This window comes from Octopus sinensis, linkage group LG4 (genome assembly GCF_006345805.1).
Source record: "Octopus sinensis linkage group LG4, ASM634580v1, whole genome shotgun sequence".
NCBI lineage: Eukaryota > Metazoa > Mollusca > Cephalopoda > Octopoda > Octopodidae > Octopus > Octopus sinensis.
In genome coordinates this window covers 83,197,510-83,224,402 of record NC_043000.1, presented here as the reverse complement: position 1 = coordinate 83,224,402, position 26,893 = coordinate 83,197,510, and the positions used below count along the sequence as shown (strand labels likewise).

Here is a 26,893-nt window from a genome sequence, read left to right as displayed (position 1 = left end):
GAAGTAGCAAGTTTTCAAATATTCCATAAATGTTCCCTTGTGATCTTGCATAACAACACTGCTATCAGGTCATTTAACCCTTTGATACCAACCCACAGAAACCGCCTCTGGCTGGGTAGTAAATGTTTTGTTTTCAAAAGTTCTGAATTAAAATCTTCCACCAAACCTTAGTCATAATTTATGTTCCTAACACTAGCTTAACCCTTTGAGTCCCGACCTCTTAAATCTTATTTTATCATATACCTGGCACTCCACCAGTGCTACAGTATAGAGCAGTGCTATGGTATAGATAAAAATAAGCCATCCACCAGTAAATCAGTGTTACAGGCTTAAAGGGTTAATGATAACTAAGTTATTTTACAAAATTATTTGTTATATTTAAAATTAAAAGGAACATAGAGCATCTCAACAGAAATATGGTAACAAAAAGGTTAAAAACACTAAGATTCCAACTAACTCTGAAAATAGCTAAACAAAAAAGGTTCAAGAGAAAATTAACAGACTCTTTTATTACAAATGATAATCATTGGTGGCAAAAAAGGGGGCTAAGAAAAACTGAATGAAGTTAGTTTGGCTGTCCTCTCAGATGTTTTGATGGTTTCACATGAGCATGACATCCATCAAGGTCCCCCATGCATGTTCTTAATTAAACATTTGCCATTCCACTGTCCTGAAGCTAGTTGTTCACAAAGGTTAAACGTTTTCTTCCCCTGTTGATTCTTCCTTCAACTAACTGCCATAAGACAATTGGCAACAAGGGTCTTCTGGGTACCTGATGCAGTGACCAACAATTCACATCCTTCTCTGCTGAATCTTCTCAGTTACTTTGGGTAGATCTTGATAAAGATACTCATTGGTCAAACGAGCTCTCCATGTAATATTCAGAGTCATTCTTAACATTCTTGTGTGACATTGTGTACTATAAGTCTTACAATATACTAAAGTGTTATAGTAATAATCAGTGTTATTATTTTGCAGGACTTTTCATATGGTTATCTACCACAAACTATTTGTCTACCAGAACAGACTTACACGGCTAGAAGAGCTTACCAAGTATTTTGTCAATATCATACATATATTGATTCAATAAGTCAGTTTGTGGAGAATAACCTTAAAAATATAATTGTTATGAACTCACAAAGATACAGTGAAGACAACCAATGTCTTATAGAACAAGGAGAAGATTTCAATAAACTCCGATCACTTCAAACATATTTGCTAAGTGAATCAATGCAAATGGAAATGGATAGATTTCTGGCTGACCTCTGACAGAATGTAACTTTGACACTGAAATATATAACTATGACCACTATATTTTTAGAAAATTTAAAAAGAACATAGATGCAGTGAGCTGGCGGCATTTCGCATCTTTACATTCGGAGTTCAAAATCCACTGAGGTTGGCTTTGCCTTTCATCCTTTTGGGGTCAATAAAATAAATACCAGTTGAGTACTGGTTTTAGTCAGACAAATGGACCCTAGTACTTATTCGATCAGTCTCTTTTGGAGAACTGCTAATGAGGTTGTAAACAACCAACATCAGTTATTAAGTGGTGGTGGGGCAAACACAAATACAAAGACACACACATATACATCTTTCCTTCTATATAGACATATATGTTTGTATACAATGGGCTTCTTTCAGTTTCCATCTACAAATCCACTCACAAAACTTTGATCAGCCTAGGACTATAGCAGAAGACACTTTCCCAAGGTGCAATACAGTGAGACTGAACCAGGAACCACAGTTAGGAAGCAAGCTTCTTAGCACATGATCATGCCTGTGCCTCAGATCAATTTGATCCAGATGCAATATTGATTTAAAATTTAGGGACAAGGTCAGTATTTTCAAGGGAGGGTGAAAGTCAATTAGATTGACCCCAGTGCTCAACTGGTACTTATTTTATCGATCCTAAAAGGATAAAAGGCACAGTCAATCTTGGCAGAATTTGAACTCAGAATTTGAAATGCTACTAAGCATTTTTCCCAGCATGCGAATGATTCTGCCAGCTTACCCCCTTAGAAACATCTGCAATATTAAACAAACTAGTGTGTAATTATTAGTCTGTGATAACAATGCTTTCTGGTAATTATCAATTTCCCCCAACATTATTGATATTCACAAGCAGTGATCTCAAATAATTAACACTAATGTGTGTGTGTGTGTGTGAGTCTATTATTTTAACATGACACTCCCATATTGGTATCGGACTATTTGGAATATGAAATGAAGTAGAAGGAATAGGTTGGTGGTTTCCTAGACATCCCTTTGGTTACATCTTTGCAACTGGCTCAGAAGATAGACTCAGTAAATGGCAACCTGAAAATACATTACAGGGTCCTTTTGTATGCATGTAAGCTAAGTTCCACTGGTTAAAAGTGATTCAAGGCAATGAAAATGTAGATAAGAGAAAATAAGACAAGGATGTATCAAATAATAACAAATAAGAATTTATTTGAAGAAATTTCAATATTTTAAATGTGAAAACAGAAAAATTATAAGAGTAAATTTAAATAATTTTTAGTCTTGGTAATCATTAAATTTCAATAAAAAAAATCAAAACTATTTGTTTAAAAAATATTTTTTTAATTGAATAAAACAAAAAACATAAGATAAAATGTTAAAGTTTATTGAGGCACCAAGTTTAGGAAATAAACACTTTGATATTTCACTGTGTTTATTAAGAAAAAAATTTTTTTATAGAAATTTGAATTATAAAAATATTTGATAGAAAACATCTGAAGTAGATATGCTCTGACTTAAAATAAAAATACACAAAGGATAAAGAAAAAAAGAAAGTGAAAGTAGTTTTGAAACTGGAGATTTCAAACAAAAAGAGTTTCAGAAAGTTTTCACCGAGAAATTAAGGAGAATGTTTTATTCTGTATAGTTAAGATTCAACTATCATTTTGAAAGGCAAAGATAAGTGATTCTGATACTCTTTTTGTTGTTAACTCTTTGTACATTTGATGTTAGACTGATACTTCCAAAATGAGGCTTTCCAAATATGGCTCTGGCCTCATAATTTCATGAGTTCTAGCAAAAATATACAAAGAATAAACTTCAAAATGAATATTTTGAAGGGAGATAGATAAAATCATATTTTGGTTTCTGATTAATGTCTCTTCTAGAAAAAAAAAGTAATGAAAATAAAAATGCTATTGTAGATTGTGCAGTGAGAATAAATCAATATTAATTTAAACCATAGTTATATTGAGACAGAAATACAGGTATATCTTCCTCAAGAAAAGTAATTAAATATAAACAATTCTTATAAAAATAATTTACCTACAGATCAACATCAACACTTTTAACAGAAATTTAAGTAACATATAAATGAGTTATGTTACCTTCAATAACCATAAAAGAAATTAATGTATAATTGAAGATATATACATACATATATAGTGCAAAAGATGATGATAATACTAACTTACTGATTTGATGTCTTAAAACATAGTTATGAGTATCTCAATGCATACACAACATTGTTTATTTAACACAAAGGCAAGTCAGAAAATATATAAAGTCAACATTAAATCATATTGTGAAATGTGAAAATAAAGCTCCCTTTGGCAGGAATTTTACTAACTCATGAAAATTCCATGGAACTGTATGCTTTAATGAATCAAAGAATCACATAAATCAACATAAGGAAAACACTAGATTGAAAAATAAGATAGCCTTCAATCAGAAGACTACATGGTCATTTAGGAGAGTAATAATTGTTAACTTTACATTTAAAACATAGTAGTATGTAAGAAGCCAGTTATTTGGAGATGGTTAACATCAACCAAATACTATTGTGAGATATTGGATGAAAAAGAAAAAAATTAACAAGAATAGAGAAACACTGGTCAGTCACTATTCAATGACACCTGTTTAGATGATATGAAGTTGAAGAATAAAACATCATCAGTTTTCTGCACCTAAGAGTGAAGAAGAACAACACAGATATGCCATGTATAATAGGATATGTAGAAGATATATTTTATGCTGTTTTTCAAGTTTTAGATATTCTTTTATGAAACACAAAGCTGCCATTTTATATCATAGGATTCTGAAAGACACATATTATATATATTTCTAACAGCAATAAAACATTGATAAACCCATGTAAACATACACATAAAAGTGGATTAAAATAAAAACAAGTCTCAGTTCTTTAAAACATAATTTCAACTACAGCAATCTCTGCAAGAAATCTTGGAAGTTCATCTTCTGTTTAAGGATATACCATTTTGTTTATTAGTTACAAATTCTGGTCCAACTAATTTAATCTGTACACAAAATCAATACATTTGGGTTATTTTCTTCATTTAAAATTTTAAAAATAACATTACATAATAATTCAATTAATAACTAGTATGATAAGTGTGGTCATTACTCTGGGAGACACTCTCATTCATTCTAAAAAAAATATGAAAAAAAAACAGCTCCATAGCAGTGCTATAATTCTATCCTAATGACAATGCTAGATTTTCAAGTTTGTTCCAAAATGAAAAACTAGCATAAATTTATGAAAATTAATAAGATTGTATAAATTACTCTTTTAATAAGCTGTTACAAGAACATATGAAGAAAAGTGAAGAGGTTAAAGAATTGTAAGCAACTCAATTTCAGAATACTCAAAATATATTTGAAGTTCAATCTCTCTTCCTTTCATAAATTAGTGCCCTAAGACTTTCTAGGAACAAATTTCAGGGCACTACTAAATATTCAGTATCGATTTTTACCAAGCTGAGGTCCGTCATTCAAGAATTCATGTCCAAGACTATTGCCACATTTTGCACAGGAAATCTACCAAATAAAAAAAAGGAGAAAGGAGATAAATTAAAACAAAAATACTTCAAAAATAACTAAAATTATCTTGAAAAGTAAACTCTTTTAGATACACCCCAACACAAAATTCAACACTGTTTACCCACATTGAAAATATCTGGTAAGTTTTCAAGACAACTCATTCTTTAAAAGAATTTTAAGGCTTACAAATTTGAACATGAGCCACTAATATGGTAACAAATTGCATTAGGAAAGGCATCCAGCTGTAGAAACCATGCCAAATAGGCTCTAGAACATGATGCAGTCCTTGGGCCCAATGGATCTTGTCAAATACTGTCAAACCATGTTAGCTTGATAAATGAATGTTTAATGATTATTTGTTATTTCATAAATAGCTCAATACTTGATTTCCTTAAAAGAAAAAAAAAATCAACAGAATCCCAACAATTCCAAAATCATGTCAATCAAACTATCAAATTATGTTGTACTGGTGAGCTGGCAGAATTGTTGGCACACTGGATAAAATGCGTTGTGGTATTTTGGCCGTCTTCACATTCTGAGTTCAAATTCTGCTGAGGCTGACTTTGCCTTTCATCGTTTTGGAGTCGATAAGTACCAGTTGAGTACTGGGGTCAATGTAATTGACTATGCCCCTCCCCCAAATTTCAGGCCTTATGCCTATAGTAGGGAGGATTATTCCTTTACAAGACCATTCATATTTCATTCATATTTCTATACAGAGAATTTGTCACATCTTTAACAATTAAGAATCTTTTAGTTAGATTTTAACTGAGATGCTCTCTCTCTCAAAGGATGGAAAGTTAACACCTTTTGGTTTCATTTCAGTTTTCAATCCTTATTATGTATTCTTCAATCTTAGTCACTTTTCTTCTCTTTTCTTTCCTCTTCTACTCCAGTAAAATAGTGTGGCTATCTATTTCAAAAATAATTTAATATACATGTGTATGTGAGTGTATCTAATCAGATTAACACTCACCCATTTACTCTCATTAAACCATTAAAATAAATTTAAAAGACACAGATACGAAATATAAATATATATATACCAGACAACACATTTACCTGCAAGATCTGTATTTGATGGCTTCTTTATTGCTTATGCAATAAACACACACACACAATATATATATACTAGCTTAAGGTGACCCACTCTACATGCGGGTAAGAGTGTGGTTGTTACTTTCTGTTGCTTCCTTTCTGTTTTTTATCACCACATTCTCCTTCTTTGTTTCTCTCCTTTCTCTCTCACTTTCTCACTCTCTTACTCTTCCTTTCTCTTGGACTCTCCCTCGCTGTCTCTTACTCTCTATCTTTCTCTATCTATCTCTCTCCCATTTATAAACAACAAAAGATCTTGAGTAAGTTGAGAAATAAAATATTTTGAAAGATCAATCATAAATATCAGGCAATGACAACGGAAAGGTCTGCTTCAAGGCAGACAGCAAAACACTAACATTTAAAAGGGACAGACGAACTTGCTAGCTGAAAAAAAAATATCGGAAACCAAAGTTTGAAGGGATAGAATCTGAGGATAGTAGAGTCACCATGGCTGGCATTTCTTAACGACGGACAGCAACGTTTTGACAGTTTAACGGCTGGCGTAAAATTTTGAACTTGATGTGAAAGAAAATCCCTAAACATCAAGTTTTGAAGTGATTCTTTCTCACGACAGTAGACTCACCATGGCAAGCATTCAAAACTTCTTCATCATGGACGGCAACACATTGACGATTAAAAGGCTGGCGCAAATTTTTTAGCTTGATGTAACAGAGAATTCCTAAACACCCACTCCTTTAAATTTTAATCCCCTTCCAGCCCCATTTAGACCCCTTTTCACATTTTGGTTAATATAACCCGATTTCATTCGGGTCTACTGGTGCCACATTTTATAAGATGAGGAATTTTGTCCTAGAGGTCACGCCTTTCATTTGAGGAAAAAAATAGTTGCCATGCGAACTCGCCAGCACTTTTAACATAGGTGTGCATATTTTCAGCTCAACCGACTACATAATGCACACATTATATATGTGTGTGTGTACGCATTATATATACAAATTATATATATATAATAATAATTATTTTATATATATATATATATATATATATATATCAATTCAAAATGAACAATTTTGAATTGATAAAAGATGTTTTTTTTCTAATTTTATATATATATATATATAAATACATATATATACACTTTGTATATATACATTATATATACATATTTATATATAGAACACACACACACATACACATATAAAAATTAACCCAATAAATATCTGATTCATAATATTTGTTCTCATGATTGTGTGGTGGTGGTGGTGGCGATAATAAAACTCTCTATGAGACAGACATACAGAAAGAGAGAGTGGGAGGCAGTGGTAGAAAGTGTGACAGCGCTGGCGAAGGTGATGGGGGGAAAGATAGTAGTATCTGTCAAACGTCATTATAGAGAGAAAGTGATGGGAAGGGAGGAAACAGAGAGAGACGGAGGAAGACATGCAGGTAAGAGAATGAGAGTAGACTTGTCAAAGTGTGCGTTTTTTGCCCTAGCAACGACACCTTTTAAGATAGGGATTTCTAACCTTGCCCACTCACATCCTCATCTCATTTTACATGTCCCTGTAAATTTTGGAGTCAATCCAACGGGATCTAGTGGCCTTTAACCCGTTCTAATGCCAAAACCAGACAAACAAATGTTTTGCATTTCAGAATTATAATATATACTAGCTTAAGGTGAGCCGCTCTACGTGCGGGTAGGAGTACTTTAGTACAACTGGATTCGGCAATAGGTCTAGAAAAAGAATAGTACTTATGATTTTGTAAATAGTGCTAATCAATACTTATCCAAAATATGCCCATAAAGTTGTTACATTAGTGTACTTACTGATATACTTTAAAGACCAACCGCCTGTTGTCTGTAATATATATATATACTGTGAAAAACCAATGTAATTTGCGCACTTGTGTAATTTATGCACATGGTTTACAGGATAAAATTTTTTAAAAAAGCTTCTACTCATTTAAAATTTGCACCCAAAAGTTTTCATAATTGCCAGTATGGCCAGGAGAAAAAAGTCTTCACTTTAGTTGTAATTAGCATAATTTCACTTACTTATGATTAGATTTTATTAAATTTTCATTAAATAAAAATAATTTCTGTTTAACAGTTATCACATTGAAAGCTATTAAATTATGAAGTGTTTGTGTTTATAATAAACATTGTTTTACATTTCTTGCTCACAAGAAATTATGTCTGATCTTTAGCATACTTCTGTATGTCTTCTCAAATCACGATCACCAGAAAAGTTGTTGATAATTCTTATCAACAAAAACAAAGCTGATAAATATGCTCAAGAGTTGCAAAATAATTTTAATTACCAATAAACATCAGTTTGGATGACAGTTTACTCAATCGACAGGGGAAGATGACCGATTAAACTGATTATGTAAACAGAATTCTGATTAGAAAACTACTCATTTTAAATCTCACAACAAGAGATATTCAGCAACAGTACTTTGTAGTACAGATTGTTTGCCAACATAACATGGCAGTCCTGGTTTAGGACGAATGTTGCTGTAATTTAGCCCCTGGAGACATCGTCTCCAGCTAGCTATATGACATGATCTGTACTCTTATATTTTTGAACAAGGGAATCTCGTTGTGAGATTTAAAAATAGTAATTTTGTAATTTATAGATCAGTGACTAGTTGTCACATTGAAAACTATATATTTCGAATGGGAATTTGGCAGCACCACCTCTAACCAAACAATTATTCTGTGCTGATGAAGGGAAACAACCTGGAAATCGCAATACACAGATATTGTTTTGGGCTGAGTGGGGGTGCTAGATTCCCTTGTTCAAAAATATAAGGACACAGGTCATGTTGTATAGACAGCTGGAGACGATGTCTCATGGGGCTAAATTACAGCAACATTCGTCCTAAACCAGGACTGCCATGTTATGTTGGCAAACAATCTTTACTACAGAATTCTGATTGGTTGAAAGTGTCTTCTTGTCTCAACCTCTGATTTTCAACCTATTCTTGTCAGAACCTTTGATACAGAGTATTGAAACTTGAATCCCTTTCATACTTATAAAATGTCAAGCAAACTGAAAAATTTGTCATTACCATTTTACCTGGGAGACCAAGTTTGGTAACCCGTTAAAATAAACATTAAAAATTGAAAGGAGAAAATAAACAGCTTTGCAAGTTTAATTCAGTGTTTCTTCAACAAGAGAGGTGCGAAATTTAAGAAGCGACTTGTTAGAATATACACATCTATATAGCAAAAGAACCAGTAATACATACATTACAAGTGTTCTGTGAAGAGAACATAAGATTGCTGTGTAATTCAACATGAATGTAAAATGACATTAAACATCATATAGGGTAAATGAAGGTTTCTGTAGGAACGCTAAGTCATATTCACTTACTGAATTTATATGCACAAGGATGAATTATGATCTTGTCGTCGGTGTCAGATGCAGTGAGAGCTGGTAGCAGCAATATCAGTGGTGATGAATTTCATTGTCCTAATATGGAGAAAGCAAGCAATAGCTTCCTGGAGGCAAACACAAGCTAGACTTCTTAAGTGGAGAAAAACTGATCTATTTAAGGAAATTGCTGGGCTCCATTGCAGTAGGTAGAAACTCCAAGCAATGTAAAATATGACCCAGACTGTGATTACCAGCATGAACGTCAAACTTCAAAAAGTAGTTATCTATTTAATGGTTTTAGTAAATTTATACAGGAAAAGTAAGCATTATACTATCCATCATAAATAAAAGTCAACATCATTATATTTAAGCCATTATTTTTTCGGTAAAAACCTATTCTGACATTAAATGAGTCAACTTATGGTATGAATGTTTACATTTATATGTCATTTTCCAACAAAAGAATTTCTAAAAAAATTTTGGAAACAATCTACTCATGTAATTTATGCAACCACTAAAGTTTATTTTCGTTTTTGTGAAAAAAGAGCATAAATTACATGGGTTTTTATGGTGTATATATATATATATATATATATATTTCTCTTTTCTTCAGACTTAATGAAGATGGGAGGAAGTGCTTATAACTTTTGAAATTCCTTCTAAAGACTGGTGATAATGATATGGCTGATGTTCCGTGTGAATACCAGCAGGAAAACCATAGGTAGGAAGGAAGGTGAAAATAGCGAGAAGGAAAGACTGGACATGGTAGTTAATGCAGGACATTGGTGGGTTTCAGATACTATATCAATGACAAGATGTGGAGAGACAGGGAAAAGTTGTCTGGTGGGTCTAGATGGAGATAGCATGAAGTTAGCTAGCTCTGAGGAATTGAGCTTTGGACTTTCTTACACATAATAGAGGGTGTGTGTGGAGATGTGTGTGTGTGTGTGTGTATACGCGTGTGTGTGCACGTGTGCTTATATAGATTTCAATGCATTTTGTTAACATAAATTTAATGACTATGAAAATATGGATGATTACACAAGTACACACATTCTCAAGGTGTTTTTATCATTTACTATGCTTACTAATGTTAACAACACTTCTTTCTCAATAAGTAACAAACAGAATGCAATAGATTTTGAATAATGAATGATCTTGATTCCTTAGTATAGATTAAGAAGAAATAAAATATTTAAATCAAGTTAAAAGCCAATATTCCCTTTAGTTAGAAAATCTCTATGAGATGAAAGTAGAAACTAACCTGAGAAGTAGTCCTGTATGAACTGATGTTACTACCATTTTAACATCCAAGAGGATGCCTCTAGCTAATGCAACTGCACCCAATATATTTTGCAAGCAGGGGAGCGAATACCTACCATCTATTAACCCCTATCAACCAGGTGGTCCTGTTGTCTCGCTAGTAGATGGCAGGGGTTTGCTCCTTTGCTTGCAATGTATATAGGACACAGATTACATTGATAACCAGCTAGAGGAAGTTAAAAATGGTAACAATGCCAGTTCATAAGGAAGACCCATGTTGAAGAGGCAACAAATATTACTTCTCAATATTCCTTTTATTTTCTGGAGTAGAAGAAGTTTCTTAATCTCAGTTACCCAATTTCCATATTGTATAAGTGACTGAGATTCCAATATTCTCCCTGAACAGGACACCAGTCTGTCATTTGCAGCTGAGTGGATTAGAGCTACACAAAAATGAAGTGTTTTGCTCAAGAAAACAATGCACTATCTGGTTTGAGAATCAAAACCATGATCTTGTGATCATAAATGCAATACGCTAATCACTAGGTCACATGACTTCACAATCATCATCATCCTTTAATGTCTGTTTTCCATGCTGGCATGGGTTGGACGGTTTGACTGGAACTGGTAAGCCAGAGAGCTGCACCAGGCTCCAGTTTGATTTGGCATAGTTTCTACAGCTAGATGCCCTTCCTAACGCTAACCACTCTGAGTGTAATGGGTGCTTTTTACGTGCCACCAGCACAGGTGCCATTTACATGACACCAGTAATAGCCACAACTAAAGAAATAAATTTAAAAAAAAAACAAAGAAACATTAGAAATAATAAATTACTTTGATTGCAGAAGGAGATTCTTGATATCTGCTGACAAGATCTGGATGAATTAAACTGAAAAAAGCTGGCCACGGAGAAGTGTGTTCATACTTTTTCAAACTGTCAAACAAAGGAGTGTTGCATTCAGCACAGTTGTATGTACCTACGAAATGAAAGAAGAAAGCAATGAAATAAATAGCATAAATATTCTAATATCTCAAGTACTTAGGGTATTCTAGACTATTAACAGCATTGTTATATTACTATTAATTAGGGTGGCAAGCTGACAGAATCATTAGTACACTGGGCAAAATGCTTAGCGGCATTTTGTCCGACTTTATGTTCTGAGTTCAAATTTTGCTGAGGTCAACTTTGCCTTTCATCTTTCAGAGTCAATAAAATAAGTACCAGTTGAGCATTGGGGTGGATGTAATTGACTTACCTCCTCCCCGAACTTGCTGGCCTTGTGTCAAAATTTGAAATCAATATTATTATCAATTAGGGCAGCAAACTCATGGAATTGTTAGCACATTAGGCAAAATGCTTAGCGGCATTTTGTCTGCCTTTATGTTCTGAGTTCAAATTCCTCTGCGGTTGACTTTGCCTTTCATCCTTTTGGGATTGATAAAATAAGTAGTAGTTGAGCACTGGGGTTGATGTGATCAACTTATCCCTTCCCGAACTTGCTGGCCTTGTGCCAAAATTTGAAAGCACTATTACTATTAATTAGGGTAGTAAACTCACAGAATTGTTAGCACACTGGGTAAAATACTACTAATTTCAGTACATTGGTCATAGTAAAAATAGGAGAGTCTTCCCTTTCCTAAATTTGTCTCCAAGTTATATACCAATTGCTCTCAAATCAAAGTGATTTATTAAAGATGCTGAGAACTTCATTGCAGGGGAAAATTGCCATTTACTCTCAGACACAACTCTACAGCAACAAATACTACAACCCATGAACATTTCTGCATTTCAAGTGCTTTTCCCATGGAAATTCATTGCTCTTCTGGGTAACGATACCTCCTGGACTTACATAAACAATTAGTCATTCAAACAACAAATTGTGTGCCTAAACACTACTCAATAAATAACAAGCCGTAACCACATTGCATAGAACCAGATAAATGATAAATATTTAATTCAGGTATTAGAAGCCAACTGATATTAATAGCTCAAAAGTATAATAATAGGAAAATAAGAAAAAAAATTGTTTCGAAATTCTAATAGAGCAATAATTCTGTTTTCTTGGCAACTTTATGTTCAATCAACAGCTGTTAAATATAGCATGCTTTTCCCTAAATGTATCTTTGTGCTTGTGCATGTGTAATAATATCCATTAATAATTAGTCATTCATGGAAACATAATGGATTAATTTTAAAGTTGTTAAAACACACACACACACACATACATACATACATAATGAACACATGAGACACAAAGACCTTAAACTTCCAAGATACAACAGCAAGTGTCAATCAAATTATTCCTCTGTAGAGGACATAACACATGTAATTAACAGCTGTCCCAAAAAGGTCATTGAGATACTACCTCCCACTGTGACATGATGTTGCAGAAAAGACTTCCTGGAGATAAATATTAAAAAGATACTTGTGGAATTCTGCTTTATGCATGCCATATAACCCCCTCATAACTTTTTTATTTTTTGGGAATTTTCAGAAAATTTTTGTATATTTGTGTTCTACACAGGAGAATTCATTCGACTATGGAAAAAAAAAGAATACTTTGTATGTACAACATCTTCATGTTTTTTCTTGTCCTTTTTTCTCCTTTTTTTAATTAACTATATATATATATATATATATATATATATATATAATATATATATATATATTTATGTGTGTGTGCCTTTGTGTCTATATTTGTACCCCCACCATTGCTTGACAACTGACGTTGGTGTGTTTATGTCCCCATAATTTAGCGGTTTGGCAAAAGAAACCTATTGAATAAGTACTAGGCTTACAAAGAATAAGTCTTGGGGTCAACTTCTTCAACTAAAAATCCCTTTAAGGCAGTGCTCCAGCATGGCCGCAGTCAAATGACTGAAACAAGTAGCAGAATACCAATACATGGAATATTGGTAGAATATTCCAATCAAGACTTTGACTATGTCCAAAAACAAAAGGCTTGATATAATTATTTGGGACAGAAAAGAAAAGTTATACACAGTCATAGAGGTTAGTTACCCTGCCATTGGTGCAATTGGTTATGTTAGTAAATGCCTAAGTTGAAATCTGGAAAAGCTAGGATTTTCAAGAATAGCAAGGAACTGGCCAACATGAAACTTTACAAATACAATCTGTTAGTGAAACAGTAAAAACATGCAGGAATTTCTTAAAGTTCAATATGTAACAATTATCATTATTGTTTTCCAAATTCCAGTGATGGAACTTTCTGTTTTGAACCTGCTACAGCCCTCAAACAAAATTTCTAATAAAGAAACTGAAGGCATACATGTATCATGCACACCTATATACATACATGGAAACACACACACAGACACACATAAATATACATACACATACATGCAAATATATATACCTATACACACACACACACATATATATATATATATATATATATATATATATATATATATATATATATGCATCTTCTAGTTTTTAATTATTATAAATCTTCCAATGAGGAGGGGACCGGTTTTCAACAAAAATACAAGGCTCTATCTTTGGGGTGTAGTTAACACAGACAAACTCACATTTAGAACTTGAGAAAAGTCTTGCATATTTTAACTGCTCCACTCACAGATTACACTTGCAATGTACGTCCTGAATTCTCGCCCATCTTCACGTATATACATGTATTTATTTATTTACATTACTTCAACATCCATTTTTCCTCATCCTACATTGAGAGAAGAAAGAGATGGACGCTTCAATTCTATGCTGCTGCCGCATTATGTCGTACGCGAATGGGAGGATTTGCATCCCCAACCAAGAATTTCTGATGTAACACATGTCCTTGTGGAAGCTGTTGTGCGCGGCTGAAGAAGGCCACAGACATACATTATGCATTGTTATAAATCTGTCTAATAAAGGCCCGAAACATATGTACCGCTGAATCCTTCGCATCATGTTTTTATTTTGATCAATTTACTCCACCACCTACACCACCAAACGGTATACACAGGTGCTTATAATTATCAAGTACTCACCCCGAATTTCTATATATATATATATATATATATATATATATATATATATATATATATATATATATATATACATACATATACACATACATATTCACACATTTATACATACATATACTCACATATATACAAACATATAGACAGATAGATAGAACACACACATATAAACATATATAAGCACACACCTACAAACATTTACATAACTATATGCACATACATACACACACATTTTTTCTAGTTACATAACAAACAGCTAAAAATATACCTGCAAACTATGAGAAAAATAAATTCCTTCTTAAAAGTTTGACTGCCTTTTATCAAAAGAATATTTGCTAATAAAATCAGAATCTCAATTTTTAAACATGGAAACCATCCTTAATAAATAAACAAATTAATGGATTAATTTAATTAGGTCGAATAAATCGGACTATATTAATATAAAAACAAAACAAAATGTAGCCCTCACAAAAAAAAACATCCCAGCTGAAAAACAAGACTGCCTCAAGATATTAGTTAAAACTTAGTTAATGTAATAATTAAAACTGCATTGATTACGGTAATTATCAAAATTACCCAAGTTAAGGTAATACTTAAAACCGCTCCAATTAAGGTATTAACTGAAACAGCACCAATTAAGATAGTAATTAAAACTGTTCCAATCGAAGTAATAATTAACACAGCTCCAATTAAGGTAATAATTAAAACTACTGCAATTAAAGAATTACATCTTCCAATTAAGGTATTAAGTAAAACTGCACCAATTAAAGTATTAATTAAAACTGCAACAATTAAGGTATTAATTAAAACTGCGACAATTAAGGTAATAATTAAAGCTGCCGCAGTTAAGGTATTGATTAAAACTGCTGTTTAAGGTATTAATTAAAACTTCCAGTTAAGGTAATACTTAAAACTGTACCAATCAGGATAATAATTAAAACCATCTCGGTAAAAGTATTAATTAAAACTACTCCAATTAAACTATTAGATAGTAATATTGCCGTATATTTTTGTCCCAATATTTGCCTACGTCTTCGGAATGAGTTGCGATTCTGTCGCTTTAAAACAAACTGCTTTTGAAAAATTGTAAAGCGATAGAAAAAGTAAGCCGTAAGGGCGAATGAAAAGAGATTTTGTGCTTACAATTTAAATCAATAACAAATCAATTCGATCAACACCAATCAGTTCCATTATCAACAAGATAACACATCTGTTCGATCAACAAGACGTAATAAGAAATCAGTTCCATCGTCAAGAACTAATCAGTTTGATCAACAACAAATAAATTATAACAAATCAGTTCACTCATCAATAACCAATCACTTCGATCAACAGCAATAAATCCATAATTACATTACGTAAAACCAAATAAATATAAAGTAATAATTAGTTTCTAAGCGTTACTGGTTGATCCTAATGAAAATAGGTTGGTTATTTCATGTGGTTTACCTTAACGACAATAACTGGGATCAATTAATATCGACAGACAGAATAAAAGAGGACAATTATTTGAAATCAAAATTACTTCCTTACCATCTTCGAAATGGTCTCGGTAATGTTCAGAACCAAACCAACAGGAGAAAGACATTCTACAAAGACATCAAACAATATTAAGTAAAAAATAAACACGAAAAAACAGCTCCAATAATTACAAAGAATTTATAGAGAAAAAAAGGTTATATAAGAAAAACAGATGACTTATTATGTAATTTAAAAAAAAATTATGTTTATTTTTTCTTTACTTCTACTAATTCTTTCTTGATATTTCAGGAGAAGCTGCGTAGCGAGATCTAAAAAATTAGAGCAATAACAGTTACCAGGTAATCTTAAATAAAAATACCTGAAATAAGGCGAAGGATTTTTCGGATATATATATTCACACGTTATGTAATATACACGTTAGCAGATTATTCTATCCAAAGTGTACATAAGTAGAATCAAAGAAAATTTAGAGTATACGAACTTGTATAACGACTAACTGTCTCTCGAAGTTGGTTTCGTTGGTGAATAAGCTAAAAATTACTTCGAAGGAAAGTTTAAATTGACAATTTCTTTTGTGTCCTTTCAACACATCACCCTCTAACCGGAATAAACTGTTTGTGTTTACCGGTTTTAATGTTGATTAGTAAACAAGGAAGTCACAAGTACTTTAACGGACCAAGGATAACGATGATTGCTGCACGGATAAGTAGCAAACATCAACCTACGTTAATCACGTTGAAATAAAAAAGAAAGATGAGACAACAATTTAAATAGAAGAAACTATTATTAGAAAGGTATCCGTTTTTGTATAACTAATGGCGACAACGGAACATGACTGTAGCTAACAGTAAAAGACGCAATCAACACAATTAAAAAATATTATATTTATTCTTCATGTCTCTACAAAACAAAAAAGTGGCATTAAATGAAGACTGAAATCTATTCACGAAATCTCTCGAAAACAACAACAGACTGCAAATAAAAATCTGAGGTGGAAGAAAGAAACAGAAGAGTTGCTTCCCTTTATAGTGAGCTTTTAAACGGAGTGTAGAGCTATCTTTTTTCATTGCCTAATAGGGTAATGAAACCTAGTCTTTTGCAACATCCCAAAAAGAAAATTTTCTCACATTTCCAAGCAATATTACTTATGAATAAAATACAAAGGAAGCCTTCAAATTCGATAAAATTTCTAAATCTCAACCTCTCATGGTGACCTCACATCACCAAAACTGCATCCCAAAGGCTAGGGTTTCTTGGCTAGAAAACACTTCAGTCCTGAACAGTAGTTGATTTCATATAAATTAAAAGACAACATTAGAGTTCTGGTTACATACTACAATACTTCTTATAACCTATCCAAAGAATGGCCATTTAACTGAATGCTAAACACTTACTGTTACACTTCTGTTTTTAGCTTATAGCAGGAATATTTGGCAAAGTCTCATACACTAACTCACTACCTAGAAATCGAATTTGAATCACTGTATTCACAAGCAGTTAAGGAGGAAGTTTTGAAAGTATAGTTGCTAGAATAAGAAGGCTGGAGAAAGTTGAGAGAGCTAGTCATAGTAATAAAAGGTTTCTGTTTCAGAATGAAAGGTAGATTGTATGATGTTTGTGTAGAAACAGCAATGCTACGGGGCAAGGAGATGTAAGCCTTGAATGCAGAGGACTTGCAAAAATTAGAATGAAATGAAATTAGCATGCTCTGTTGGATGTGCAATGTTAATGTGCATAAACAATGAAATATGTGTTGAGAGAAAAACTGTGCATAAATGGAGTCAAATAAGGTGTACAAAAGTGAAGACTGAGCTGGTATGGACGTGTGATGTGTGTGGATGAGGGTGGCTGCATAAATAGGGATATATCTTATTATTTCATCTGTCTTCACATTCTGAGGTTGACTTTGCCTTTCATCCTTTCAGGGTCACTAAAATAAGGACCTTACTCCTCCTCTGAAACTGCTGGCCTTGTGCCAGAAATTTGAAATCAATATGGATGGAGCTTGTTGAAAAGGGAGATCTAGGAATATATTGGAGAAAGCATTGATGGCTGTCCTGGGACTTTAAACCTCATGGGGGAGATGACAAAGAACTTGGATGATTGATGATATCTGGTGCTTGAAAAGACACACATCTCAACTAAGTTTCCGGAAGCACTATATATATACGGGGATTCTTCAACTCTTATCAAACCTTCTCCATAAACCATCATTTCTCTCTCACTGATCTCTCCATCACTTGCCTGACTGCAGTATTCTACTGCTGCAATTAAATAAAATGGAACTACATACTGCATCATTATCTTTTTACTGTGATACTACTTGTCTTCCTTACTATCCAGGACTATATCACTTGATATCCACTCTTTATCTATAATAATAAATGCCAAAACGAATTTCTGTGTGTCAGTGTGTCACACTTTGATCCCCTTCTCTCACTATTGAATGACACATCTTCTACACTTCTTGCTGGGGTAAGAGTAATAGTAGGCATAGAGATGTTGAGGGCGGTAGTAGATTGATAGTTGAGATGGTAATGGGGTGATAGTAACAGTATGAGCTGTAGTTGCGATAAAGGTGGAGGTGACGGTGATGATGGTGGTGGTGGTGGTGGTAGCTGAAGTGGTCAAGATTGACGGTGACAGTAAGGGATGTGAAAGACAGTGGTGATGGTGGTGGCATCAGAAGTCTAAATGGTGTGTGTATAGTTGTGGTGGCGATGGTGGTGGTACTGGTGATGGTTGAAAGCAATCAACAAATAGAGAGAAAGAAAAAGGTTAGATAGAAAAAAAAATTGTACTGACCCTTGAATGGGAAGACAATGTTGTTTATCATGAAGCTTTGCAATAAGCTCTGAGTCAACATATTATATCATTGTTTTGACGAAAATTGTTCATAGCTTGAAAAATGATGGTCAAGTTTAATAAAATTTAATATGTATTCAATGCATGAAGTGTCATTATTGGGCTCAAGGCCCAAAGAAGAGCCAGCTTAAAAGCCACCAGTTAAGGCGGCTTTTAAGCTAGTTCTTAATATTTCCTCCTCCATTCACAGTTTACATTAATCACTCTTCTGTACCACCAAATCATGTCAGCTTTTCTGCTAACATACATCTCTCACCCTTCTAAAGCAGTGTTTGCCATTACTTGCACATTCTTGCAACTTACCTACCAAAATGTTACCTCTTTCTCTCTAATCATTTCCTATTATTATTATTATTATTATTATTATTATTATTATTATTATTATTCAAGTTCCACTGAGGTTGACTTTGCTTTTAATCCTTTTGGGGTTGATGAAATAAGTACCAGTTACACATTGGAGTTGATGTAATTGATTTATCCCCTCTCCCCAAATTTCAGGCCTTGTACCTATAGTAGAAAGGATTATTATTACCTCTGCCTTAGTGAAGACAGAGGTATTGTTTTCAGTCATGTTTGTTTCTCTGTGGACAAGATATCTCAAGAACCGCTGGATGGATTCAGATGAAACTTTCAGAGATGTTTGGCCTCATGACTGGTACTGATTAGATTTTGGGATCAATCCAGTACCAGACAAGGGTTCTGGATTATTTTTCCAGTTTTTTGCTTAATTTTTGAGAGTGGTCGGGTTAATTTTTAGTGTTCTCATTTGTGAAAGCAGTCGAGTTATTTCAGATATTCTTATTTTAAAAATCATCTCCAGTTAATTGTTGAGAGGATGTTGGTGTTGCCTTGGTGGAGGTTTGCCCTCTCTGAGTGCTCTTGTTATTATTATTATCCTCTTTCAATTTTGTTTCCATTTCTTGCTAAGTGTCTTCCTGACACATAGGGCAAAGAAACTCACAGTACACATTGGTAAGCCATTAAAATAAAGACATCAGATTGTTCATTTACAAAATCATGTGATAGAAAAAAGGGGAAGAAAGACAGAGAGTAAAAAGAAATAAGAAAAAATGGAAAAAAAAATGAAAATAATGGAGAAAGAGGAAAGAAGATTCACAGTGACAATGCTTTTATTATTATTATTATTATTATGATTATTGTTATTATTCTGCTATACTTCATCTCTTTCATAACTGTCAGTTATGACTAACTCTTTCCTACCTTACCTTCAACCCATCAACCATTCCTCTACCCTTTTTACCACTGACTACTTCTGCTTTTCAACCTTAACTAATCTTTACAGCTATCACCTTCTCCCTCCTACCTGCCATCTAACTCATATTTTCATTGACCACCTCTTTTCAATATTCATTATATTCAGCTCTCACCCCTACTCCATCTTTAATCATCCCTCACTTACCCTATATGCTCTTGCAACCTCAGCACATCAGCCCTTCCAGTTACTCTATCCCCATTCCTTTTCACCTTAAAAAAGGAAAGTTTGGTTCTCAAGTCATGCTGACTCATAAGAGCTGGTTTGCTAGTTTCATGGCATATCATCATCATCCTTCAAACAACCATAGGTTGGTCGAAACTCCATTGACAATCCCTTTCCACACCACACGGTCCTGCATTGCTGCATTCAGATCTCTAATATCTAGCCCTGAGTCCTGAGATATAGTATCTGAAAATATCAATTTCCTGGAGAAAATACTTCCAGAGGATTCCATAGGAGCAGGGATGAGATAACCGTTTTCTCTGCTTGATGACAGTGGCCAGCAAATTGTAGCCATTTCTGCTTTAGCTTGAGGGATATTGGTATCAGATTTCCATAAATGTTACTAAGTGTTGGGTGTGATCTCCAACTGATGTTCTGTATTTTTCTGAGCAGGCTGGTATATGTTCCATCAAGTTGTTTTTCTAAGAGAGCTGATAAGGTCCAGGTCTCTGATCCATAGAGAAGGGCCAGCTCAATCAGTGTTCTAAATATTTTAACTTTTAACGTGGGCGGAAGGTTTGAGTGCCAGCCCTTATCAGGTCTGTTACAGACATCTCAAGCAAGAGCTCTGCAGATGCAAAAGTCCTTTTGGGAGTCTACTGTGTGTGAACAAAGATATTTGCAGTTGTCAACGTTTTTGATTGATATATTATTGAGTGATTTAACTTGGAGGAGGTCATGTTAAACTCTGTCTTACTCTCATTGCAGTAAAGGCCGACCTTGTTTTCTGCTTTCTCCAGTGCTTGTAACAAAGATTCTGTATACAATGGGATATCAAAGCAAGATCGTCAGCAAAGTCAAGATCAGTTAAATATTGTGCACAATGCCAACTGCTCTGGTGGGGTTTCAAAAGGAGTCCCTTTTCTTACATGCCGTCTAGGGAAATGTGTAAGAATTAGAATGGATTTAGAAGGGGATGGTCAACAACTGCTCAATTCCTCTCCATATGTTACATACTAGAAGAAATGCAAACGTTTAACAAGAGCATCAGAATCTGTTTTGTTGACTTTTGCAAAGCATTTGATTCCATCAGCAAAGATCTTATGTTTAAAATCGTTGAACTCTATGGTATTCCTCCCAGGATTGTTGATGCTATCAGAACGCTGTACACAAACACTACTGCCACAGTTGTATTTCCTGATGGAGAGACTGATTTCTTTGAAGTTGAGGCAGCTTGTTTGACCTGCTGTCAAAGGGAGTAATGCGCCAAGAAAGACTCTCCCCACTCTTAGACTGGAAGTGGTCAATTAATAGTAGTGTAGGTGGAGTGTACTAGGAGGGCACAGAAGAATGAACCATTGCAAAAACAGTTGTATGAACAATTGAAAAAATACAATACAAGGAAAAACGTTCAGCAAAGAAAGATGTGCAATCAAGTAGAACAAAGCATATATGTACAATGATACAGAAGAGAGAAAATGTGAATGCAGTGTCTCAAGCAGCATAAATCTATTCTCTGGAACAGTCACTGGTGAGGCAAAGTTAAGATATATGAATAGTCTGAGACAATTTCTTTGGCCAATTACCAGTCTGCCAGAATGTGTCCTGTAAGGTGAAGAATGTGTTTGTGTAGTTGGCGTTTTGGTGAGTGGAGGTGGTGCTTGTGGGGGTGGGGGTGGCAGTGTTTGTGGAATGATGGGTATGTCAGCAATGTTTCGGAAAAGGCTTTTTTTACTCTGTCAATAGAGACAGTCTCGTTTTCCCCCATGAATGACCACAGTGAACAGTTCCGGTATGCTTTTAAGAACATGATAGAGTCCAGTGTTGGGAGGTGTGAGCAGTCCCTTAACAGCGTCATTTCTCACAAACACATGAGTCCAGATAGAAATATCCAGAGGTACTGCAGAGGAAATAGACTGGTCACTAGGAAACATTGGTGGCAGGTCAGCAAAGAATGACCTGAGTCGCATGAAGATGTTGGGTTTACCTGCTGCAAGTTTGAACACCTACCTCTGGTAAGTTGACAGGCACCAACATTTGTTCAGGTAGTGCTAAGGTGGTGCCATACAGGAGCTCAGCAGAGGAGTAGCTTAAGTCTTCCTTGACAGCTGAGCAGCACCCTAGCAGAACAATGGGGAGAAACTTGGATCAACAATGAGGGTCAGGAGCCGTGTGAATAGCGGCTTTAAGTTGTCGGTGTAATCTTTCCACCATACAGTTTGTGGTGGGATGGTAACTGGTGGTGTGGATGCGCTGAACTCTGAGCAATCTCGAAAGCTCACAGAAGAGACAAGCTTCAAATTGGCATCCACGATCAGTAGTAATTCTAGAGGGTACTCCGAAGTGAGATATCTACCCAGAGATGAGTGCTCTGGCGACTGTTCTGTGGAAATGTCCATGAGAGGGATGGCTTCAGGCCTTCTGGAGAAATGGTCGACACAGGTCAATATATAAGTAAATCTGCAACTGATCGGCCAAGGACCAACCAGGTCGATGTGTATGTGATGGAACTTGGTGTCCGGTGGCTGGAAATGTCCAAGAGTTGCTCTCATGTGATGATGCACTTTGGAATGCTGACATGGTAGACAGGCATGGGACCGAGCAGTAATAGACCGTCACATATTCGTCCAGAAAAAGCAGGCTGAGACAAGCTTTACTCTGACTGTAGTGCCAGGGTGCAGCAGTGAATGCAGTGCTTCAAAAACAGCACAACAGAGACATTCAGGAACGAGGGCTCATGTCGATCCGGTAGAAACATCACAGAGAATGGTTCCTTCAGAAAAGGCAGAGGCAGATATTCAAACTTGCAGCAGGAAAACTGTGGTGAAGAGGTGTCCAGAGAGTCCAAGGAGGGTTGATCAGTAGCCATAGCAACCAAATCAATCAAAGCAGGAGAGATGTTGTCAGTGCCAGAGATGTGGTGGATGTCACTAGTGAACTGTGATATATAATTCAATTGATTTTGTTTCTCTGGGCAAGTACCGGTCCATTTTTGCAAAGAGAGTGGACGTTAGTGGTTTGTGGTCAGTGAAAATCGTGAAGTCTCTACCTTCAAGAAGATAAGAGAAATGCTTCACCACCAGGTAAATTGCTAGGAGTTCTTTACCAAATACACTATATCTCATTTTGGCACTTTTCAGCTGGTACAAGAAAAAGGCTAATGGCTGGTTTTGGCTGTTTACAGATTGCTCTAAAACTGCCCCTGTATTAGATGATGATGCATCGACAGTAAGTGATAATTTTGCATTTGGAACAGGATGAGCGAGGAAAGATGCTTGAATAAGGACAGCTTTGACAGATTCAAAAGCTTGGACGGCTGTAGAAGACAGTATTATCGATGTGTCTTTCATTGATCTTTCAAGTGCTGGGTCAAGGGAAACAACTTCTTCACACATTTAGGAATGAAGCGACGATAATAATTAAACCAATAAAATTTCCACTTTAGAGGGAAGTAAATGAATAACATCGGTGTCAATGAGATGCCCCAAGAATTCCAAACTTGTAGAACAGAAGACACACTTAGCTAGGTTAATCTTCACATCATAGGAATGTAGATGCTTGAACAGCTGGGTCAAGTGTTGTAGGTGCTGTTTTGGAGTATCACTTGTGATTAAAAGGTCATCGAAGTACACAAAGATAAACTGTAACCCACAAACGTCCTCATCAATTAATGTTTGGAACATGCTGGCTGCCTTACGAAGTCCAAATGACATAGACAAGAATTCAAATGCTCCAAAAGGCGTGGTGACAGCTGTCGTTGGAATGTCATCGGGGTCATCAGGGATTTGATGGTTCGCGTGTACCAAGTCAATCTTAGAAAAAATCTTACAACCATGCAGTGCAGATGGAAAATCATGAGCTTTAAGAAGGGGATAGCGATCTGCGTCAGTGACGGTGTTAAGACGTCTAACAGTAATTTTATTCAGCTGAATACACGTCATTGATTGGTTGAAATTACCGAAGTAGGACTACTTTAACGTGAAATAACTTCGTAAATATAAGTTTTTCTCAAAAATGCTAAAAGTAAAAGATGTTTCATATGACACATTCTACCAGTGTCCGAAGTTTAAAAGTGTTTAGTTACAAAACCTTATTTTTTAAATCAGTAGGTCAAAAGGTAAAGATCCCTTCTGCCCGTCCCCCCACCAGAACCACCCTTAAAAAAAATTTTTTTTTCGACACAATCCCCGCTCCCTTTTCGGCTACGGGGAATACGATTCTGCAAAAAAGTTGTCAAAAATCTACATTTTTAATTCCCCTATCCCATTTCCATCATTTTTCACTTTTTCAGAATTTTTTTTTCAAAAGATGCGGGAAAATACTGTTATGATTAAATCCTTAAAAATGTTTTAGCCCGAAGGACGCGGCCATGCTGGGGCACCACCGCTGATTTTGAATAAAATTTCCAAAAATTTTTGCAAAATTTTTTTTTTAAGAATTTAAAAAAAATAAATGCGGAAAAATACGGATATTATGATTCGGACAAAAATTTCAAAATATTTCTGTACATACAGTTAAGGTTAGGATTTTAGGGTTAGGGTTAGGGTTTTAGGGTTTTAGGGTTAGGGTTCAGGTTAGTGTTTTAGTGTTAGGGTTAGGGTTAGGATTAGAGTTTTAGGGTTAGGGTTAGGGTTAGTGTTGGGGAAAAAGGCAAAATTGAAGAATTTTGGCGGTGGGGGGATTTAACAATGCCGATTTTTGGCAATTTTCCGGAACCTCCGTATCCGAAAACGGGGGTTTTTGACAAAAAAAAAAAATAATAAATATATACAAATTTAGGAGAAAAAAAAGGGGGGGGCGAAGTCTTTCCAAAATCTGATTTTTTTTTCTTTTAGTGAAAAATCGTGCGGGTATTAATATAAAAATTTACCTAAATGATGCTTATCGAGGTTTACGAGCACATCATCCAATGTGCCCCTCTTTTACTTTAGTGGGTTTTTTAAACTCTTTCACTGTAAAGATGGTTATATATAATTTGAGGGAGATTTGGCCGTTTCTGGCCGGTCCAGCGATAGATCAGAAGTGATAAACTCATTAATTTCTCTGGTGATATTTTCTCTGTGAGGAAATGTATTTTTAATGTCTTGTAACATTCTTACTGTTGGATATTAGCATGTATAAAGGTAATGATTAAATAGAGCTAATCAATCACTCTTATTACAGATATTATTAAATAAGTTCTATATTTCCATTACCGTGGTGTTTAACAGATTTCTGAAAACCATATGTCGACAATCGCGTGTGCGTTTGTAAATACGAAACTGCGTGTAAATATAGCCAACTCTACTTTGGTTTCTAAGCAACGTATTCAATAACAATTAAGTATCGTCTGAATCCCATTTTGGTCGAAACTAACGTCTGGAACTAACCATAACTCACTCACACGTAATTACAGTCACGCCCATACACAAACATACATACGTGCATACACACACGCATATATACTAATATAGAAATATGCACAGGCATACACTTAAACTCACATAAGATTAATAATAAACTTCACACTATTTAGAATGGCTACTAACATCAGACTGAAAGCGGCAAAATTACTCAATAGACAGTATCCAAGCAGTTATTATGATGCTGTGGGCTGCAAAATCAACCCCGTTTTTATAGCTTTTAAGAAAGAAAAGGAAGATTTTTTAAATCTTTTCCGGAATAAGCCGACTGATGTACCTTCAGTATGTGGCCGACCGTAAGTACATACTTTCCTCAGTGTTTTTTTCGTCCCTTTTTCATTTATTTATTCGTCTTGAGTTTTAGTCACTGAGCAGTGGACATACTGGGATACGGCCTTTATTATCATTATTATTATTTAGAAGAAGAAGAAGAAGAAGACCTGTCCACCCCAACAAGCCATTCACTGTGTTTACTATAGAGAAAATTTATTGCTGTCGATAATGGTATAAATACACCTAAATCAGTTCACAGCACTCCCTTTCCAGACTGTGAGATGTAGCATTTCGGAGTAGCTATCTCCTCTTCAGTGACAGGCACTGGGCAGAGGGCACCATGAACTGATGAAAGAGAGTGGTTGTCTTATGCTATTTCAGTCATCATACAATGGCTGAGAATACTACGCAGTTGCTCACCATAAGTAAATTATGAAGTTAGGGCCCTAAGCAGTGATAGGTATAAATGCAATGTTATTATCAGTTCAAATATGCCTGTGGCACGTTTGGACTAATAATCATGCCATTCACTGCGTTTTGTCATGAACAAAATTTATCACTGTTGACAATGGTGTAAATACACCTAGATCAGTTTGCAGTGACCCCTTTCCAAACTGTGAGATACTGCATTTTAAAGTAATTATTTCCTCTTTGGTCACAGACAGGTGTATTTACACCATTGTCAAAAGTGATAAATTTTCTCTGTGACAAAACACAGTAAATGACTTGTTTATCAGTCCAAATGTGCCATATTCGAAATGGTAATAACATTGCCTTGCTGGTAAGAGTTCCTAGATATGTATTGTCATTCACATAGTCTGATGCAGTGGTCCCAAAACTGTGTCACACCAAGAGTGAGAATATATTTTTTAAAATGTAGAGAATCCATTTCAAGTGTGCTCATAGTACGTACTTACTGCTCC

General features: G+C 34.8%; 3 protein-coding genes across 4 annotated transcripts in view; 2 read left to right on the top strand and 1 right to left on the bottom strand.

Annotated features, from left to right (window-relative positions):
* LOC115210772 (protein MNN4-like) overlaps positions 1 to 2,550 on the top strand; it is a 55,878-nt gene extending 53,328 nt beyond the window's left edge. Inside the window, exon 5 of the mRNA XM_029779492.2 lies at positions 979 to 2,550. Coding sequence (XP_029635352.1) covers positions 979 to 1,269 — 291 coding nt within the window. The 3' untranslated portion in view covers positions 1,270 to 2,550. The remainder of the gene's footprint in view (positions 1 to 978) is intronic.
* Positions 2,551 to 2,608: 58 nt separating this feature from the next.
* LOC115210841 (methionine-R-sulfoxide reductase B1-like) lies at positions 2,609 to 16,860 on the bottom strand. 2 transcript variants are annotated; one of them, XM_029779595.2, is made up of 4 exons: positions 16,474 to 16,860; positions 16,044 to 16,099; positions 11,343 to 11,485; positions 2,609 to 4,800 (listed from the first exon to the last, which is right to left on the bottom strand). In XM_029779595.2, the coding sequence occupies exons 2-4, from the start codon at positions 16,096 to 16,098 to the stop codon at positions 4,678 to 4,680; spliced, it is 321 nt and encodes a 106-aa protein (XP_029635455.1). In that variant the 5' UTR covers position 16,099; positions 16,474 to 16,860; the 3' UTR covers positions 2,609 to 4,677. The 2 variants fall into 2 exon arrangements, with proteins under 2 accessions (XP_029635455.1, XP_029635456.1); XM_029779596.2 differs by lacking the exon at positions 16,474 to 16,860 and adding an exon at positions 16,351 to 16,450.
* An 8,731-nt stretch (positions 16,861 to 25,591) lies between these two features.
* Positions 25,592 to 26,893, top strand: part of LOC115210519 (cilia- and flagella-associated protein 54-like) — a 229,776-nt gene continuing 228,474 nt past the window's right edge. Inside the window, exon 1 of the mRNA XM_036502203.1 lies at positions 25,592 to 25,993. Within this exon, the coding sequence (XP_036358096.1) occupies positions 25,812 to 25,993 (182 nt within the window). The 5' untranslated portion in view covers positions 25,592 to 25,811. The remainder of the gene's footprint in view (positions 25,994 to 26,893) is intronic.